At 34.8% G+C, this 17058-nt stretch overlaps 2 protein-coding genes across 2 annotated transcripts; one reads left to right on the top strand and one right to left on the bottom strand.

The window, feature by feature from the left end:
* The first annotated feature begins 742 nt into the window (after positions 1-742).
* Positions 743-10994, top strand: LOC109097296 (zinc finger and BTB domain-containing protein 40-like). Its single transcript, XM_042766971.1, has 18 exons — positions 743-1081; positions 2088-2557; positions 2649-2723; positions 3634-3801; positions 3925-4064; positions 4898-5069; positions 5156-5292; positions 5367-5562; positions 5693-5811; positions 6396-6555; positions 6675-7043; positions 8109-8315; positions 8406-8570; positions 8656-8764; positions 8841-8868; positions 9656-9815; positions 9911-10137; positions 10890-10994. Exons 2-18 carry the CDS (start codon positions 2095-2097, stop codon positions 10992-10994), a joined length of 3000 nt encoding a protein of 999 aa, XP_042622905.1. The 5' UTR covers positions 743-1081; positions 2088-2094.
* A 783-nt stretch (positions 10995-11777) lies between these two features.
* LOC109097295 (probable transmembrane reductase CYB561D1) lies at positions 11778-16636 on the bottom strand. Its single transcript, XM_019110918.2, has 3 exons — positions 16006-16636; positions 15122-15159; positions 11778-14069 (listed from the first exon to the last, which is right to left on the bottom strand). Exons 1-3 carry the CDS (start codon positions 16178-16180, stop codon positions 13566-13568), a joined length of 717 nt encoding a protein of 238 aa, XP_018966463.1. The 5' UTR covers positions 16181-16636; the 3' UTR covers positions 11778-13565.
* Between the last annotated feature and the right edge of the window lie 422 nt (positions 16637-17058).

Raw genomic sequence — 17058 nt, 5'->3', positions numbered from 1 at the left:
GATGTGCAGTTTATGCGTAGAACAATTGCAGAAATTGTACTTTTATAGTAGCATTTATATTTATTTGTATTACATGTGTATGTTCTAGGGTTGTACGCTTCTGGTCCAGTCATCTTAAAAAAGTGAAAAAAAATCAAAATCTGACTTATTTTTTATATATATATATTTATATATATATATATATATATATATATATATATATAAATTTTGTCCATATCACTATATTCATACCACTATAATTATGAAATATGTACATGCTTTTAACCTGAATTTAAAAAACTACATGTTTAAGCATTTTGACCAGTCTATGGTTTTGACACAGAACTCCCATATACCAAACTTTACATAATAATCAGCTATGAAAGATGTTTTAATTAACAAATTAAAAAATCTGTTCCCAACTTACACACAGTGGCTAGTATTTATTTATTCAGGGGCTTAAGAAAAAAAAAAATCACATTTTATAGTTTATTTTACCCTGTTCAACTGCAGTATCTTTCCAAAGGATGAAAATATCCTTAAGGAGAAAACTACAGATTGAAAACTTGCTAAAATGTTCCTGATATATATATATATATATATATATATATATATATATATATATATATATATATATATATATATATATATATATATATAAAGAAAACAATCAAATTATGACAGCTGCATAACAAATTTATAATACTGTACATATATTTCCATCTTATTTTAGGACCTGAGACTTTTCCTGATGACAGCATTGAATTGCAGGGTCCCAAGTGGTTCGTTAGTGGTTCTTTTTATACATAAAATCATAAATCTTTTTGAGTGCGTGTACGTGACTACATGGTTGCTGTTTATGGAGGAGTATTGTGTGTTTCTATCATCCTTTCAAAGCTTCCCGAAAACCAGCTGTTCATTATACGCATGCGTATATAAAGGGACGCAACTCTTGACTCGCATGCGCACAATGTCATCAGGGGTCGCTAATCTTGAGGCGCATGCGCATGGACGCAGTATTTTGGGCCGAATCTTTATTGCGCGGCGGAATGTTGTCCTTCGAAGGAGTTTAAATAAAGAGCCGGATGATTTGAATTTAAAGGTAAAGGGAAGTGTGGAGCTGTAGTGTGCTGTGTGAGGCACAATAATTTTGCTCTAAGATTGTGCTGTTCCTACGTTTTGCTGCTTTTATTTTTTATATTAGCATCAGAGAGCATGTCAGGTTAGCTGAAAACTGAAATGTCACTCACTGCACGTGATTACGGCATCTTTTAGCTTATGTAGTTAAGTCTTTGTAGTTGTAGTCATGAAGATTAAAATGTAAAAGTTAATTTGCCTTTTTATATTGCCCTTTAATTTATTATATATTATATGAAGCACTGTCCTCATGATTATACTTGGAATAAACAGGCTAAAATGTCTCCCTATCAGTTATTATAACACCTGATGTATTGGGTTTTCATTCTACTTGTCATAATAATCATATGCTTTTAGAGCAGTTATGACATAACCAGAGATGTTATGTAACATCTAGTCACTGTGGATGAATAGATTTCTGTTGCACTTTTATTTAGAAACAGTATATGAATATTTCACTCCAAAATAGTTTTGGGGTCATCTCTGAGCATAGTGTGAATATTCATGCGTATTTTTATCTTGTTTTCCATTATGAATATCTAGAAATACTTAAACCAAGATGAAAGAAGTAGCAAAAAAGATTTAAATTAATTTAAGTGAGTTTATCTGTCACTGGGGTATATATAATTATAATTATTATTATTATTATTATTATTATTTTTTATGTATGCATAAACTCTTGCTTTCCAGTACAAATATCTAAACTTTCTTAAATCAAGATAAATTTAATTGAGCAGGAGAATGACACGTACAAGACTTGCGAAGCAAAATAATTTACGATATTAACTGAAATGTATCAAAATTAATTACGCTTATGCTTAAAACAAGAACAAATATCTGTCAGTGGGTTGAGAAAAATAAACTTTATTCAAAGGTAAAACAATATTATAATTTTTTTGCCCATTGACATTATTTTTTATTTTATTAACGCACTTAATTTTGATGCATTTTTCTCTTGTCCCTCTCTAAAGGTACAAGATGGAGCTCCCAAACTACAGCCGACAGCTCATGCAGCAACTGCATGCTTTACGAAAAGAGAAGCAGTTCTGCGACTGCTCCATCCTGGTGGCTGAGACCACGCACCCGGCTCACAAACTAGTGCTGGCGGCCTCCAGTATGTTATTTAAGTCTATTCTGGAAGGTTCTGACAGCATCTCGATCGACACAGATCTACTGTCCTCCCAAGAGTTTTCCTCTCTTCTGGACATGGTGTACACTGGTAAACTGCCTCCCGGTAAACACAACTTCACACGTCTCATCGCCGCTGCAGACAGCTTGCAGATGTTTGATGTGGCCGTTGGTTGTAAGAACATTCTCAGTGTCCTCATGAAGCAGACTTCTGTGGAAACCGAGCGGATGGACCCTCAAGTTGTAAAACGTGACTGTGTTAAGGAGTCATCTGAATCGGAACAGGTTAACAGGGACAAGAATGGTTTTGAAGGTAAAAGTTTGACTGATTAATGGTAGACATTTCTGTTTGAGATCACTTTATCCCAGAGGTTTTCATCAGTTATGTTTATTTCTGTGTTCAGAGGACAGTGCAGTTGAGTTGATCTCCCGAAATAATTATTGGTGTTATAAAAATAATGCTGAATGGATGGTCGTTTGTTTGTTTTGTTTATTTATGTATTGAATTCTGTACAGAAGAGCGCAAGGTAAAGTAATTGTGAAAAAGAGAAAGGTCTTATATGTAACTGATAATTCACTTCTTAAAGGGATAGTTCACCCAAAAATGAAAAATTGCTGAAGATTTACTCAGTTTCTTCATCAGAACAAATTTGGTGAAATGTAAGCATTACATCACTTGCTCAGCAATGGATCCTCTGCAGTGAATGGGTGCCGTCAGAATGAGAGTCCAGACAGCTGATGAAAACATCACAATAATCCACAAGTAATCCACACCACTCCAGTGCATCAGTTAATGTCCTGTGAAGCAAAAAGTATGGACTGAAAATCTGTATGAACGCTTCCTCCAGTGAAAAAGTCTATCCTCGGTTGTCATCTTACATCAAAATCCACCAACATATTTGTAAAGAACGGGTTTGGACTGTTTTTGCTTATAAATGTTGCTCAACATCTCAACATTTTTCACTGGAGAAAGCAAGATTATGGATAGAGAGCTTGTATTTTAGCCATAAGCAACACTTTTTTTAGACAGAAGCAAAAAGCTAAAAAATGTCTTGATGGATTTGTTCGTTAAAAACAAAACTTTTCACTTCACAAGACATTTATTGATGGATTGGAGTCGTGTGGATTATTTCTGGATTATTGTGATGTTTTTATTAACTGTTTGGACTCTCAATCTCACGGCACCCATTCACTGCAGAGGATCCATTGTTGAGCAAGTGATGAAAATGCATCTTGGAAGGCCAGAGGGTAAGTAAATTTTCAGCAAATTTGTAATTTTGGGTTTTGTGTTGACTTTTGATTTTGTTAATGTTATAGATATAAAGTTAGGATTGGGTTTGGATTTTGATGTTGATCTTGTTCTTGTGATGTTGGTGTTGTTGAGATTAGGTGGATATGCAGATGAGGTTTACCAGCGCCTGCTAAACTTTGTGAAAGTTGAGAAAGTTCTGTCAGCTCAAACAGTCCTTACTTTGTTAGAACAGCTAAAATGTTTAAATCCTGATCCAGGATCCGTTTCAGAGGAGCAGGGGAATGAGAGCCGCCCCGAGCCAAAAGGTAAGCTGTCTTGGGTTCAGTGAAAGAGCGAAGTGTTGAATCATAGGGTATTAAAAGGATACTAAAATGACTAACATCAGCTAGACTTTGAGTGACGGTACAACATTTCCTCTTTGTTTACAGATTCTGAAGCAGGTGTTCGGTGGTCTGGTGGGCTTTTAGACCATGTATCACAACTATCTCATCACCTTTCTAGTGTCAACAACCTCTCAGAGATTTTGACCAATGCGGTGAACAGATGTATAAATGAAGTGGAAAAAGAGGTATATATGTCCCTTACTGTTTGTTATATAGAACAATACAGCAGTACACTTTGATCATAATTTGATATATATACACACTACCATTTAAAAGTTTGTTGAAATGTTTTTGAAAGTCTCTTATGCTCACCAAGGTTGCATTTATATAAAACAAAATACAGTAAAAACAGTTTGTGTGAAATATTATTACAATGTGAAATAGCCGTTGGCTATTTGAATATATTTTAAAATGTAAATTTCACCTGTGATGCATAGCTGAATTTTCAAAATCATTACTGCAGTCTTCTGTGTCACACGATCCTTCAGAAATCACAATGCTGATTTCTACTCGTATTATTATGTTGACAACAAGTTATGCTACTTAAATGTTTTTGAAAGTCTCTTATGCTCACCAAGGTTGCATTTATATAAAACAAAATACAGTAAAAACAATAATGTTGTGAAATATTATTACAATGTGAATTGTAGAAAAACACCTTATATACCCTGTCAAAAACAGCTCTTTTCAGAGCAAGCCATTTTGTAGCATTTTCCTTTAAATGTTAATTAGCTCTGCTGACCCCGCCCCCTCTTCCGACCACTCTCTGAGAGACTGTTTACTTTAGCCGCGTTCACAACTTGTAAAAGTGCATATAGCATCCGATGACCCCTTTAATATTTTTGTGGAAAACATAATGCATGATTTTTTTTTTCACGATTCTTTAATGAATAGAAAGTTCAGAAGAACAGCATTTATTTGAAATAGAAATCTTTTGATCAATTTAATGCATGAAAAAAAGTATTAATTTCTTTCCCCAGACTTTTAAACACTAGTGTATGTGTCTGTTCTTCCTAAGGCAGTGCTGCAGTGCTGTTCTGCTCCGTCCTCTGGAGAGGTGGTGGAAAGGTTGTTATGTAAACTCCGAGAGATGACCATAAGTGAAGAAACCTTTCTGATGCTGCTGCATGAGGTGAAGGAAAGCTCCTCAGATCTGCTTCAGCTTCTGGAGGCCCTGAAAGACGCAAGGGGTATTAACAGCAAAACTTGGCAACATCCGTTTCATCATACAGTATATTCCTTTAGCTAACACTTCTGATGACTGCTGCTTTGTCAGATAAACCAACGGAAGACAGCAGTGGGATGGATTTGTTGAGAATATATCAGAACAGACTCATAGAGCTGAATCTGGACCTCCAGCTCATCAAACAGAGCCTTAAAATGGGTCTAGATATGAATGCAAATGAGAAAGAGGTACCTTTTGAAGTTTTACAGTGAATTCGATGCAAGGAAGCAGCTTTTAAATATATATATTTGTGTCCATTCAGTGTATTGAAGCTCTGCTGGCAGAGACAGGAGACGCTGAGCTGGTTGGAAGGCTGATATCTGCAGCATTGGACGGTTCACTGCAGGCACTGACTGTTTGGAGGCTTCTGCTGTGGACAGAGACACACAGTCCAGAGCTGCGGCTTCTCATGCAGGAGGTCAAGGAGAAGCCAAACGCTCAAAAGCTTCTGCAGACCAGTGAGTGTCAAACAGCTTTTGAATCAACACACTGCTTTTGATCACTACTCTGTTAGTCTGTAATTCTAGATTATGGATGAGTGTGAATTTTGATTAGAGATGTATATTTTTTGGTGTTTTGGTTTTTTAGGTAAATACATAGATGTGCTCTTCAAGCACAAATCACTCATTCTGGAAACAATCAGTGACATTTCCCTGCTCGAACAAGGTTTGGACGCAATGGATCATGGGACAGAGCATGTTTCTGAGGTAAGGTAAGTAAGGAAATTATGTTAATTATATTTATTAAATATAAATGCTTTAATTTGTACACACACATACACAAACTTTCTAAAGTTTGGGTATCAGTACAATTTTTTATATATATATAATGTATTCCTGTGTGCTCAGGAAAAACTGTTTTTAATATTTTTGTGGAAATGGTGACACATTTTTTTCATGATTCTTGTGATGTTTGTGTATTTCTGTGTGACTGTATTTATATGAAATAGAAAACTTTTGTAACATTATATAATTGTCTCTACTGTCACTTTTGATCAATTTAATGTGTCCTTGTTGAATATAAGTATTAATTTCTCTCTCTCTCAAAAAAAAACAACAATAATTTTGACATTAGTGTGCTAGTCTAAAATGCACAGATGAATATTTAAAAGTAAATCTACTCTGTCACCTTTATTTTACCATTTTCAACATACTATAAATCAGAATAATAAACTACAGTAATTGCACACTGTTGTGTTTCCTACAGAATTTAGTTTTTGTGATAAAGGAGCATAAGTACAGTATATAAAATAAAATACCATATTATATAACATTATTTTTGTGTGTCCCAGTTTCTCCAGAGCTGTCGAAGAGCTGATGGTGAGCTGGAGTCAGTTCAACAGACTGTGGAGAGAGTTTTGAGTCGTGACTCAGAGTTTGCCAGTTCACTTTGCCAGCTGCTGTCTGCCAACCAGCAGAACTTCCCACAGCTGAAAGACCTCAGACACACTGGTGAAGGGCTTTTCACTACATAGAGATTTCTGTTCATATGATATGATAGGTTGGCATCACTTTTGAAAGCATCTGATGGAAAATCATACACCTTTACATTTTATCCATATTCAAAACAGGGCCTCTGTCGGATTCTGACTGTCCTGCAAGATCTGAGGTTGAGCAGGATGGATCTACCGCAGACTCTGAGGAGGATGATGGAGAAGATTCCAAAACAAAAGGCAGAAGAAAGGCTGTTCCTGTGTCCTACCGCTGCGAGTGGTGTAATAAGACGTTTGACTTTAAGTGCCGTCTGATAAAGCATAAGAAAGGCTGTGCCCTCGCGCCGGGGAAGGAGCAGCGCTGCTCAGAGTGTTCACAGGCGTTTCCGACGCTCAAGAGCCTTCACCAGCACTGCATGGAAGTCCATGGTGGCCCTCCGGCTAAGAAGAAGAAAACAGAACTAGTACCATGTGACATGTGCGACAAGACTTTCAAACACTCTTCAGGTATTCAAGACTTTAAAACACTGGCTGTTAATGTATGCGCTCTGGAAATGTTAAGCTTCGGTGCTCACACAGGTGACGCAGATTCAAGGCCAGCCTGCAACAGGGTCTTCATCACATTCCTCTTATAAATAATGATTTAGTACTTCTCTCCATTACGATGTCAAAAGTACTTGTTTACTTAATTGGGAACTTGAAGCCATTATTTTAATCAAATTTATAATTAGTAGTATAATAATATTTATATTAATATTTAGCTTTAATAACAACAACGATTGTTCAAGTTAAATATAATAAAAATTATTTATATTATCATATTACGAATGTAATAATAATAATAATAATATTTGTAATTAGTAGTATAATAGTATTTATATTAATATTTAACTTTAGTAACAACAACAATAATGATTATTAAAGTTAAATATAATTAAATGTTTTATATTATTATATTTATATTACAAATGCAATAATAATAACAATAAAACACTAATTATTATTATGGTAAATAATAATATAAATATTGTTAAATTGTCAATTATGAATGGAATATGAATAATAATACTAATATTTAATTACTGATATAATTAAACTAATAAAAATAAATTAATCATACTATCATTAAGCTAATATGTTATTGAAAACACTCAATATTATGTAATTGATTATTAAATGAATATGAAGATGATAATATACACTATTAATAGTTGCATTATTAGTATTAGTAGCATTGTTAGTATTATTATTATTATTATTTATTAAATAAACAAGTGTTTTCATTAGCATATTACTTTTTGCAAAAGTATAAAATTTGGTATCAAGTATTATAATTTTACTTAAAATTATATAAAGTATAAAAGTATAAAGTGTTGAAATGTGAAAAGTACACTACATCTCCTTTATCTCTGTAAAATGAAATATGCAAAAGTCCAAAATTACAATTAAAAAATCCCAATTATTTACTTTTTTAAAGTTCTGTTGGTTTATTTTAGGACATAAAATGGACCTTAGACACCAATCGTTCTTACGTCAGCAATGCTTTATGCATTCCGTGCTTGTATCTTCCAGGCCTTTTGTATCATAAACGCACGGAACATTTCGAGGAGAGGCCGTACGCGTGCGAGGAGTGCGGGGCGAAGTTTGCTGCCACCTCGTCTCTGAAAAACCACATGCGTCTACACACGGGAGAAAAACCTTTCCACTGCAAACACTGTGACATGAGCTTTTCTGTGGCCGCCGCGCTCTCCTATCACACCAAGAAGAAGCATGCTGAGGGTGCGATGGTTAAAATGGTTTTTGGGATTTTTATATCATGCTTTGATGTGAAAACCAACATAACAACATTCCAAAAATCTGCATTTGCAGGTAAAATGTACTGCTGTCAGTACTGCTCGGCCTCATTCGCGCAGTCCTTTGAACTGACACGCCACGTCCGCACGCACACGGGAGACAAACCGTATGTCTGCAGGGAATGTGGCAAAGGCTTCAAACAAGCCAATGGGCTGTCCGTCCACCTGCAGAACTTTCATAGTGAGCACATCCACAAGAGTTACATGATGTATCCAACTCTCTTATAACACAGACTCAGCTAGTGACATGTTATCTGTCCCACCAGACATTACAGAAGCACATGACTGCCAGAAATGCCGGGTGAGTTTCTCTTCTCTGGACGAACTCCGACAGCACATCCAGGAGGTGCATCCGAAAGTGCGGTGGATCTTAAAGTGGAGAAGGATATTTGGAGGAGAAGCATGATCTTTAGAGACGGATGAAAATTTTAGAGGTGAAAGAAGTTTACAGCTGCAAGACGTGTAAAAAGGCCTATCAGGTAAGAACATCACACTGCATCTGTTGAATGATACAGTATTTCTCTCCAACAGAAAACAGTGTAACTCTCTTTTTGTGGAATTTGCTTAAAAGGACAATGTTTGTGCATACAACATGCAAGTACCTTGACCCCAAAATGTAGTTTGACACTTAAACGACACATTCAAATATATAAATATAGTTGCATTAGATACAAAATGATTGAACCCAGTGGCATTTATTTTCAATTTATGTTTATGAATTTAGCAGACACTTTTATCCAGAGTATCTTATAAAAGAGGAACAAAAGCAATTTGTCAAAGAGACAACAAATAAACACACACAGGCAAACTTTTCAAGCAAAACATTTATATACATTAGATTTTTAGAGTAGTTTTTTTTTTTTTTCACCGAGGCTACATTTATTTGATCAAAATGCAGTAAAAACAGTAATATTATGAAATATTATTATAAGTTAAAATAATTGTTTTCTATTTTAATGATTGTAATTTATTCCTGTTATGCATAGCTACATTTTAAGCATCATTATTCCAGTCTTCAGTGTCACATGATCCTTCAGAAATTATTCAAATATGCTGATTTGCTGCTCAAGAAACATTTCTAACCATATTAAAAATAATAGAGATGCTTAATATATTTGTGGAAACCTTGATACTTTTATATAATCTAATACAAAAATATGTAAATATATATTTTTGATTTTTATATATATAGTTCAAATATTTTGATTTTATTTATTTTAAATCTATATTTTAAAAATAATGATTTTGTCTCTTTTTCTGTTTCAGACGCTGTCTGGTCTGTGGTACCACAATCGTACGGCTCACCCTGAGAGCGCCTCTGCCCAGGGCAACAAAGCCATTAAATCGCTGCTGCAGTGTGACAAGTGTGACAAGACATTCAGCAACCGAAATAGTCTGCTAAAACACCAGATAACCAGTCACACAGGTAAGGACAGGAGTGAACACTGATCCTAGTAAATTAGATACTGTTACTGTTAGTTGCAGTGTTCTAGTATTGATGGTGTTTGTGTGTGTTTTCAGAAGTGTGCTTGTGGAAGTGTGTGAACTGTGACAGAACTCTGACGAGCGAGCTGGAGCTGCAGCAGCACGTGTGCAGCGGTCAGTTGAGTCAGATCTGCTCTGTGTTTAGCTGTATGGTCTGCTCTCTCCACTGCCCCTCTGAGCCTGACTTCCAGCAGCACTTCCTGTCCAATCATCTGCAGGTCATGCAAGAGGAAGCACAGACGCAGGCCCCCAGTGCTCAAACGGTGACGCCCCAAACCTTTCACAATGTCAAAATCAAAAATCTCTCATATTTTAAAATATTAAAAATTGTGCATTTATCTGTGGGAAGTGAAATCAGTGAAATTTCCACAGCAAATGCCAAAAAAGGTCAATTTTTTTAATACTTTGCCATTTTATTTTTTGTAATTTTAAAATTAAATATTTATGTATTATTTATTTATTTGGTTTAAGATTAATACTTTAGTATTTTTTATATTTTTGTGGAACATATGCATAGTACATCCAAATATTTAATATTAAGATCATACCGTTTTCCATGAATTCCATCTGTTTTACTTAAAGGTGCTGTGTGCAACTTTTTGACTGTACCAAAACATACAAAAACATCAATAAGTCAATATTACATACTGCAACTTTAATGATTAAATAATATTTCACTACAAAAATAATTATAATATACACTAAAAGTATTAGTGTTATTATTAGTATTAATGGTGATATTATTATTATTAGTTAAATAAGTTTACATTCGCACATTATTTTTATGAAAACAAAATCAGTATAAAGTATCATAAAATATTGGTATTGGTATCGACTACTGAAATGTTGTGAAACACTATCTCCAAAATATTTATAAAACAAAAACTGCCAAAAGCCAATAAAAAATCTGTATTCACTTAATTTACTCGTAAATTTTTTCTTTTTTAATTGTTTTTTAAAGGTTTTGGATTGAATGTGGATTGTTTTTGTCGACGGTTTTTGTGGCTCTTTCCAGGTGATTCGGTGTGAGGGTGCAGCCGGTCAAGAGGAGGAGCAGGTGATTAGCCTCGACCAGTCCCAGACTGAAGGGTCGCCGCAGGTGTTTGTGGCAAGTTTATGATTGTATGTTCGCCGCTTTTGTTTGTGGATATGGGTGGTCTCTTTAGGTACAAAAGTGTGCCTTTTGAAAACGTACCGCCCCAGTGACAACTTTTGTACCTTTTTTTTCTGCGAGTGTACTAAAAGCCTTCAGCCCCTGTCATTTTACCACTAATGATACCATTTATTTATTTTTTTGTACAAAATTGAATATGATTTTTAATGAACACAGGCTTCAGTCTCTGGGTCACTTGATTGGTTTTCAGGCTAAGCATACACAATCCATGTTAAAAAAAGCTCAAGATGACGTCAGTCTCTTCAGTGCAGTCTGAATCGGTTTTGATTGTATTTCATTCTGAACGATTTATTAAAATTTTTCAGACAGTCACAAATGGATTTTAAATTAGAAAAATCATTTGAATTTGTTTCTAACACATTATTCCTCCGATCAAGCATCATGTTTTTTGTGTTTCTGATGGATAATCATTGATAAAGGAGACTTTGGACTGTGTTAAAATGATTGTTTATGATTGTTTTTCTGCTAAAATATAACTTCTGTTAAATATTTTGTGACCAACCCGAATACTGTTTAGCTTTTAATTTCTGCAATCTGATGAATGCAATTTTAAGATGAGAAGTTTGTCTGAGAAAAAAGAAACTTTGTATAAATAAGTATAAATGGCAAAATATTGAATATTTTTTTATATAAGTAGGACATAAGCAGTTAGAACATGGCGAGTCTTTTCATAAAGTGAGCTTAAATGACAATGTTTATTTACAGAAATTCACAAAGCATCAAGTAAAAACAATCATTTACTGTTCATATGAATGACCACACCAACCCCAAATACTTTTCATACAATGTAGTAAAATATTTAAAAATATATATATAGTTTTTAGTCGATACGCCAATAATTCATAGACAACCCTGAGTCGATTTTTACATTCATAAGAGTGTAGCTTTAAAATCTTAAAACCTGACCACATATGGGTTATTACAAATTTCTCATTGCATTACTAGTCCACACAAAAACAAGTCAAAACTTTCATTTTTATGTCATGTTGTTCATATCGGTATCATACAGCCAGTTCTGTGGATGAAGGCACACAATCAAATACTGCAACAAACTCAATTACAACACCCTAAAATATTGCAAAACTCACACAGAGGGGGTTGAAAGAAGAGAAGAACATGACAATGATGTATATATCATTTCCAAGCTTACTGTAATACAATAAGCTTATTCTTGCAATCCAAACGGCATTTTGTTTATTTTCCCACAGTGCCACAAGGCTCCCTATTCAGCAGTGCATAGTAACATAAAACCCAAAAACTGTTCTCAGTTCATCACATAAAATATGTCCTACACAAAGCACAGACAGTTGCTTGTATTAAGTTGCAAAAAATATGTAAATACAGAATTCCACATTTATAATGTTAAAGCATGATCAGTAGTAAACATACATAAATGTGCACGAAGGGTGCATCTGTACACCAGGCTCACTATGAAAGTCAAACATTCTTTCTGTTTTTAACTAAACTTATGTAAATACTGAAAATATGCAAGTATATTTTCAGTGCAGAGGCCTTTTGAAATAAGAGCAATTGATAAATAAAATCCCAATTTGAATCTGAAAGAAATTACCTGAAGTTTCAGAATAAATCCCAAGTAGTCACTGGATCATGTGATCATAATCAGCAAATTTAGTTCCTTAAAATCTCTATATACACTTTCTAACTGTCTATAGTCACTTAATTTCATTGGAAAGACTATATGATCACTCCTCTTACCGAAAGTGTACTTCAAGGGAGCAAAAATGCTGTTTGGGCTGCGTTTGAAATCGCATGCTCACTGAAGAGGTGCTTTTTTTTTAAGTATGTTTTATATAGTATGAATGTAACCCGAACATCATGTGACCTACCAGAGTCAGTTGCCTTGCTTCATTGTCATTTAAAAATAGTCTCCCATGGCCTCATGGGATAGTAACGTGTCCATCAGATGCGCAATTCAGAATCTTGCCGGAAGTTAGTAGGTCGCCCTGGTACTTTCTGCCTACTGTATTATGAAAACTGTGGATTCAGACATACTACTCACATACTGTTTTCACCTACTATAAAGAAGGCCAGTATGCTATTTCGGATGCGTCCAAAATCGAATCATTCCCTACTGTGTAGTATGTGAAAAACACTACATCAAAAGGTGTAGTACCTACATCAAATTCAAATCTACTAGTATCTACTCGAACAGTGCACGATTTCAGACGCAACATTTTGCTGGCTGTGATTTATTGTCTTATAACACAATATTGCTCTTGGACTTTATACTGACCCCTACTGGCCTGGATGCATGTTTATCCTTTAACATTTTTCATAGAAAAGCATCTCTATTACAGCTGCTTGTACCTCTACAAAACTGCAAGTACACATAAAATGTGCAATTTGGGACAAAGTCGAATCTTATATGAGTGTACATCATTTAAAATGTCAAAATTTGTGCTGTTTTTGATCTCATCACATCCTTAGAGTAGTGTTGTTTCTAAAGCCTACTATAGTCCAGATCCTTAAATAGGCTCTAATTTGAGGCTTTAGTATTCAGCTAGTAATCTTCTTTTTGGGCAGGAAGGCACTAGTGATTTGGTTCATCACCACCAAGGCGGGAAAAAGTGGGAGGAGTAGGAATATATACCAGATTGTGTCTCTTACCAATGCCTGAAACCAGTCTGTAAACATGGCTGATATGACGGTGATGGTGGCCAGCAGGTAGGCCACCAGACCGCAGGTGGCATGATACAGTCTCAACCGAGGAAACGAGTGAGTGCTGATGAGTTTGGGGAAGAGGAGAAAGACGCCGCAGATCGCCTGCAGCACGGTAGCGGCCATTGTTGCGACTCCCAGCAGGCTGTGCCAGGAAGTGAAGTGTGGAAGCTCCTTTATGTTCTTGCTGGCCACCATGAATCCGAATCCTGTAGCTCCACACACCAGCAGCACAGCCTGGAAAAACCAGTGCAGACGAACCTTCCACTTCCGCGATTTAAAGCAGAACGGGCTGCCGTCGGCGGAGAAAAGCAGGATCCCTTGTGTCATGCACAGACAAAACTAAAACAGAAGAGAGAAATAGTAAGGCTTTGTAATAATTTCATGAAGAGGACACATAAAACAGCATTGTTCGATATATATAGACAATGTTCACAATTTAAATTTCTGAGTTACTGAGAATGGGCAGCAAAATAGGTGATTTCTGCAAAAAAAAAAAAAATTATGATGATGTCACAACCATGAGCACTTGCATACTTAGTATGCAGCATGTATACTTTGTTCAAAAGTATGGGACGGATTTTTAAATGTTTATGAAAAAGTCTCTTAATTTTTTATTTATTAATCATTTCAAAGCTGCGTTTAGTTTTTCAATATACAGTAAAAAAAAAACACACTTATATTGTGAAATATTGTCACTTTTTAAAATAACTGTTTTGTATAAATGTAATTTATTCCTGTGATGCAAAGATGGATTTTCAGCATTATTACTCCAGTCTTCAGTGTCACATGATCCTTCAGAAATCATTCTAATATGCTGATTTGCTGCTCAAGAAACATGTATTACTATCATCAATGTTAAAAACAGTTGTGCTGCTTAATATTGTTGTGGAAACCGTGATGCCTTTTATAGAAGTCTTTACTGTCATTTTTGATCATTAATGTCTTTTTGCTAAAAATAATTAATTTGTTTGAAGAAAAAAAAATCCTCAAACTTTTGAATGGTGGTGTATATGATGACTTGATTTTTAGAGCAAAAATAAATCATAGACTATTTCCTATACTGTACATGGGTCAAAATCTGAGACTGACCTCAGCCAGGTCATCTCACGTTATTAGTCCTCGTCATCAAGGTGAATGTAATCAGATTCCCATGCTAAAGCAGATGGGGATAATTCCACTGTCTTTGTGTTTCACCACACTCAATTCATTATTTACAAAAGACATATTTTATTCATTCCCTGAGACGCTGAACATCACCGAGACACGATGCATGATTAAAAACTCCAGGAGAGATTATAAAACAATAAATGTCATCCTTTTATAAACCTATGGCTGAAAATATGATACATTATATAATATTTTATTATGTATCTGAATGTATAAAAACTTACCCCAAGGGACATGCAGACAGGATGCCATGAGAAGAGACCTGAAATGAATAAACACAGGAGTTAAAGAAAAATAGGGATTTTTTTGTAATATTTGGAAATACTTTATATTCATTTTCATTTTATCAATACCAAAACATATATGCTTAATGTCACTAGTTCATAGTCATCTTATAGAATTGCCATGGTACATGTCTAAAAACAGTCTTCCCATATTTTGTACTTTCATATATATACTCCAAAATACCATCATACTCTACTTTACTATTCTACTATATATACTAAATACTCCAAAAATACTATTAAACTACCATGGTACAGCCTATAAAAAACAAGTACAAATGTCCAAAACCATTGTAACATCACCATATTTTGGATATATACATTGTAATGACTGATTATTGTATTCATAACCCATGGTTTTCCAATGTACTTTAAACAATATCCTACAATTGCAATGACAGTACACTTCCAAAACACAGTACTGCCATGGTGACATGTCTCAAAACTATTTTGTTAAAGAAATGGCTACTTTTGGAGTAGAAATTACAAGGCTCTTTCATTTCTATATATTCCTAATAAATCAATGCAGGTCTATATTTACTACTAATCTGTCAGACATTTTTATATATGTTTATATGAGTTAGAGTTTATAAAATATTGCCAGTAACACCATAAATTTCCACAGTACTATCATATTCTTGTACTATGTTTTTTTTTTTAAGTATCATGCAAATATCACTTGAATTTCCCCGACATCTGATACTATCGCTATACCATGGTACTTTTTGTAAAGGAAACATCTAAAAGTGGCGCAGTATATGTATTTGCATGTACAGACAGCTGTAAAAAAAAAAAAAATGTGCAAAAGAAGTGAAAAGACTCACTTGTTCCTGGTCTGGACAGTATGGATGTGAGAATGACCAGGCCGAGTGACATGATGTGCGCAGCGACCACAGCCAGTCTGCGCAGCCACACATAGAGCCAGAACTCCCGCATCCCGAGCCCCTCTCCCACCGCACTGTACTCAACATCCAGAGACGAGCGCATCCCTCTCGCCATTCCTGAGAGTTAATTCGCAGCTCAGATTTTTACGTGTACGCCTAAATTACTCGATAGACAACGTATCTCAAGTGTCATTCCTACTGAGCTTCACAAAACCTGATTTTTAGATCCGAAACGCATATATATATCAACTTAAGAACTCTCTCAGTTTTCAAATGACACTTGCGGTGGTAGATAAGCTGCTAGTCCTGTTCGGTGCCATTTATGTGTCAGTGACAGTGATACTTGGAAATGCATTTCCTGGATAGGAATCCTACTATGATAAGGGATGGACTCTTAATATTCAGGAGCCATGCAGTTGCGATTGGAAGGTTACCAAGCAACTACAGCACGACCACATTAATATTCAATAGCTAAGCGTGCGCCATAGGTGAGCAGCCTTCTTAATATTTAAAATAAACATGATACGTAACTGTAATCTACTTAATTATTTATGAGCTAAGCTTCTGCAAGGATATGACAGTACTTGCGCATGCGCAAGACATTTATAAAGCGAGAGAGAAACTGAGCAGGGATGTATCTAATGAACGAACAGGTGACACATTTTTCACGCACAAAAAAACAACTTTTGTAATTTTTGTACACTTGGCCAAAAAAAAAAATAATTTTGTTTTTTTAATTTTTGTACACTTGGCCAAAAAAAAAAAATAATAATAATAAAACCGGTGTGGTGCTCTTACGTAATGAGTTCCACACCTCTGATTATTTAGTGATTGCAGTTTGTTAGGGATAAAAAATTAATAAAAATTATTTATTGTATATATTTTGTAGTTAATAATTGATAAGAATTAAATAATAAATAACTCCTTATAAAAAAACAAAAATGATTAACAATGCAGTGAATTAAATATACATGCATGCTTCGAGTTTTTTTT

This window comes from Cyprinus carpio, chromosome A11, assembly GCF_018340385.1.
Source record: "Cyprinus carpio isolate SPL01 chromosome A11, ASM1834038v1, whole genome shotgun sequence".
In the NCBI taxonomy this organism is placed as follows: domain Eukaryota; kingdom Metazoa; phylum Chordata; class Actinopteri; order Cypriniformes; family Cyprinidae; genus Cyprinus; species Cyprinus carpio.
Note: the sequence above shows the minus strand (reverse complement) of the source record. Positions and strands in the feature narration are given on the sequence as shown.

Bases quoted from the DNA above. Each gene is read 5' to 3' on its own strand.
- LOC109097295 (XM_019110918.2), bottom strand. From the start codon at position 16,180: ATGGCGAGAGGGATGCGCTCGTCTCTGGATGTTGAGTACAGTGCGGTG. The intron at 15,160-16,005 runs GTGAGTCTTTTC...TATTCATTTCAG, and splicing joins ACTGTCCAGACCAGGAACAA to GTCTCTTCTCATGGCATCCT. The intron at 14,070-15,121 runs GTAAGTTTTTAT...CTTCTGTTTTAG, and splicing joins CTGTCTGCATGTCCCTTGGG to TTTTGTCTGTGCATGACACA.
- LOC109097296 (XM_042766971.1), top strand. From the start codon at position 2,095: ATGGAGCTCCCAAACTACAGCCGACAGCTCATGCAGCAACTGCATGCT. The intron at 8,316-8,405 runs GTGCGATGGTTA...CTGCATTTGCAG, and splicing joins CAAGAAGAAGCATGCTGAGG to GTAAAATGTACTGCTGTCAG. The intron at 8,869-9,655 runs GTAAGAACATCA...TTTCTGTTTCAG, and splicing joins CGTGTAAAAAGGCCTATCAG to ACGCTGTCTGGTCTGTGGTA.